At 48.5% G+C, this 3,906-nt stretch overlaps 1 protein-coding gene across 1 annotated transcript; it reads left to right on the forward strand.

Moving 5' to 3' along the window:
• Window positions 1-2,079: 2,079 nt before the first annotated feature.
• LOC137362323 (probable G-protein coupled receptor 139) lies at window positions 2,080-2,967 on the forward strand (the record flags this gene model as incomplete). The annotated part of the gene is made up of 1 exon (XM_068026735.1): window positions 2,080-2,967. A coding segment is annotated over one exon (888 nt), but the record flags the coding sequence as incomplete, so codon positions are not given.
• Between the last annotated feature and the right edge of the window lie 939 nt (window positions 2,968-3,906).

Consider the following 3,906-nt stretch of genomic DNA (forward strand, 5'->3'; position numbering starts at 1 on the left):
TGACCAATCCCAGTGACCCCAAACCACTTACCTGATGTACAGACTCTCCAGCAGTGGGCGTGTATCCAGACCTGGTGAAGAGACAGCAGTGCAGCCGCTACCTACCTGGCCCTGGCTGTTGCGCCACACTTATCTGAGGTCTAGGGCACCTGCATTGAGCCTGGTCCCAGATCTGGTGTAGTACCAGCAGTGTCGCACACTCCCTGACCGGTCCCCATACAGCCCCACACTTATTTGGTGTCCAGGACTCCAGCGATCTTCCAGGTCCCAGAACTGCAGTCGATCCAGCAGGAGCATCCACTCCCTGAGTGGATCTCGATACCTCAAAACAATTACCTGGAGATTGGAGGGGCTCCAGCAATTGCCCTGGGCCCAGCGCTGTGCATCACTGGCAGTGGCCCCAACTCTGTTCAACTGGCCCCGGAGTTCTCAGCGCACTTACTGGGGACCAGTGCTCGAGTGATAATCCCTGTCTCCGGCTTCGTGTAGGACTGCCACTGCCGCCCATTCTCTAACTTTACACGGCAACCCCGCCACGCCTAATTTGTGTTCGGGACCTCAGTGATGGTCCTGATCCCAGGCCTGATGTATTACTGGCGGTGAACACCACTAGCTGAGTGGCACAGTGTCTTCGATACACTTAACTTGTGTCCTGGGCTCCAGCGAAGGTCTTCCTTGCCGGTATGGTGTATTAGCTTCAATGACACCCACTGACTTATTGGCCCCAGCAACCACGTAACACCTATCTGAGGTCCAGGGTCTCCAGCAATGGTCCTGCTGCATTACTAACAGTGTGGCAACTCGACCACTGGCCCCAACAGCCTCGTTCACACGCCCGAGGTCCAGGCTCTCCAGGAATTGTCCTCGTCCCAGGTCTGGTATAGTACTGACAGTGGTCCTACTCACAATTGCCTCGGTGTCCTCGGTACACTGTCAGTATAGTACTGACAGTGGTCCTACTCCCAATTGCCTCGGTGTCCTCGGTACACTTAGCTGGGGTCCAGGTCTCTTGTCATGGTCCTGGTCTCAAGCCTATTGTTTGAACGGCAGTGGCCCCTACGAGCTGACTGGCCCTGGGTGTCCTTGCCAAACTCACATTGGTTTTACAGCTCCAGCGATGGTGCTGCATCCAGGCCTGACGTAGTATTGCTAGTTCCATTACTCCCGGTGGCTTTGCCAATGTTACTGAGCTGCTGGCCATCTGATTGTTCAGCAGGGATGTGAACGATGGCCCAGGCAGTTAACTGTCCCAACGCCACTGAAATGCGCTGTTTCTTGGTTCTGAATTGCCAAGACAGGGTTCCCCTCATATTTTCGGCCCGCCGTCAGGACCCCCACAGGCTGTATTAAATTCAGCTGCCTATCTCCAGCTGAAATCCGTGTCACTCGCCAATAATTAGATACACACCGAATATGGTAACCCATGTATAAATGTCAATCCAAACTCCTTCAACCTGTTGTATTTTACTTCCAACATGATCTATAATTTTCTGTTAATTTCCCTTATTTATAGTTAATTTAGTGACGATTGAGATTATTTGTTTCATTGATTTTTTTTGTGGCCTCATTCCCTATCATTGTTTTAAAATAATTGAATTGAATTCTGTGCTGCTTGTCAGAGGTGAGGGAATCTCTCAGTCTATTCAACATTTAACTTTCAATACAGGAGCAAAGTGCTGCAGATGCTTAAAATCTGAAATAAAAACAGAAAATGTTGGACATATTCAGTAGGTCAGGCAGCATCTGAGGAGAGAGAAACAGAGTTAATGTTTCAGATCAGACCTGGAAGAGATTAGAGGTGGAACAGTTTTTAAACCATAAACGGAAATGAGGGAGGGGAGGATTATGATTTACATTGAGTTTAATAATTTCAATACCACCCTTTAGTCATTTCATCTCTCCTGTCTTCCATCGTATTGCAGACCTTCCCGTTTGTTATTTCAGGTCCAATCATTTCAGCATAACATTGGATGCAGTGACATATTTGTAAATCTCAATAAGTCCTCAATCAAACTGGTAACTTTGCTCCAGTCTGATGTATAATTTCTCTCTTTATTTACCTTCCTCACAGTTAACTTGCTGACGATTGGGATCCTGACTCAGAGGAAGTGCGGTCTCTCCAAATGTGTCACTCGCTACCTATTGGCCATGTCAGCGGCGGATCTATTGGTCATTATCCTGGACCTGATATTGAGACACATTCCCATTGTTTATTGGAAACAGTTTCAGTTCCTGCGGTCCATCCCCGTGTGTAATATCCACGCCGTCCTGCTTTACACAGCCACAGACTGTTCTGTCTGGTTCACCGTCACTTTCACCTTTGATCGATTTGTAGCTATTTGTTGCCAGAAGCTGAAATGTAAATATTGCAGCGAGAAAACGGCTGCTGTGGCTCTGGGAACAGTGACTGTGCTGAGCTGTTTAAAGAACACCTTCTGGTATTTTATGTTATCAGATTGGTATTGGCTGGGGAACCTCCCCTGGTTTTGTTCTGTAACAGGGGATGTTCAGATGTCTCGTGTCTGGGTATCAATCGAATTCCTCCATCACATTCTAACCCCGGGGCTCCCATTTGTGGTGATTCTGCTGCTCAATGCTCTCACCGTCAGACACATCTTTGTGAGCAGCAGAGCACGCAGGAGACTCCGGGCTCACAGCACTGGGGAGACTCGCCGAGACGCACAGATGGAGAGCCGAAGGAAATCCATCATTTTACTGCTAGTTATCTCGGCCAATTTCATTCTTTTGTGGGCAGCGTTAATGGTGCTTTCCATATGGACACGGATGTGGAATTTGACGTTGGTGTCTGTGTCTGCACGTCCACCTCGTATTCTGCAGGAATTGGGCTTTATGCTGCAGCTCCTGAGTTGCTGCACAAACACTGCGATTTATGCCGTGACCCAGACTCAGTTCAGAGAGCAGTTGAAGAATGTGCTGAAATATCCCTTTACCCAGTTGTTGAACTAATTCATTGATGAGAGAAACTAAATCACTAAATAACTATTTCCAGCAGCCAGGAGAGGTGTCTTGTCGTTATGTTGACAGAACAGGGAGCAGGGCCTGTCACTGTTCTGACAGTACGATGGGGCGGCCTGTTGCTATGGTGGAAGACAACGGGCGAGGCCTGTCGCTTTGGAGACAGAGCAGGGCGGTATTTATTGCCCATCCCTAATTGCCCTTGACAAGGTGGTGGTGAGCTTTCAACGTGACGGCTGCAGTCCCTTTGGTGCAGCTAATATAACAGTGCTGTTCGAAGCTGCATTCCATGTGGGGCAGGTCCAGACACAATATTCTTTTGAATGGCGTTCCAGGGTTTTGACGCAACGACAGTGAAGGAACGGCGATATGGTTCCAAGTCAGGATGCTTAGTGGCTTCGAGGGGAACTTGCTGGTTGTGGTGTGTCCTTGCATCTTGTTGTCTTGTCTTTCCAGATGGTTGTGCTTGCGGGTTGGAAGGTGCTGTCTAAGGAGCCATGGTGAATTACTGCAGTGCATCTTGTAGATTGTACACACTGCTGCCAATGTGCGCCGGTGGTGGAGGGAGTGAATGTTTGTAGATGGGGTGCCAATCAAGCGTGCTGCTTTGCACAGGATGGTGTCGAGCTTCTTGAGTGTTGTTGGAGAAGCACCCATCCAGGCAAGTGGAGAGTATTCCATCACACTCCTGATTTGTGCCTTGTCGATGGTGGACAGACATTGGGGTGACAGGAGGTGAGTGACTCGCCACAGAATTATCAGCCTCTGACCTGTGTTATAATAAAGGCGGGAGGACTGAACAGTTTACTCGAGTCCCACTTCTCCACAGGTCACAGCATATATTTTAAATGTTCCCACTTTGTCAATCTTATACTCTATTTTCCTCAGAATAGAACACTCTGGTCAGTTTTCTTTAACTTTCAACAAAAT

The sequence above is a fragment of the Heterodontus francisci genome, unplaced genomic scaffold (assembly GCF_036365525.1).
Source record: "Heterodontus francisci isolate sHetFra1 unplaced genomic scaffold, sHetFra1.hap1 HAP1_SCAFFOLD_70_2, whole genome shotgun sequence".
Lineage (NCBI taxonomy): Eukaryota > Metazoa > Chordata > Chondrichthyes > Heterodontiformes > Heterodontidae > Heterodontus > Heterodontus francisci.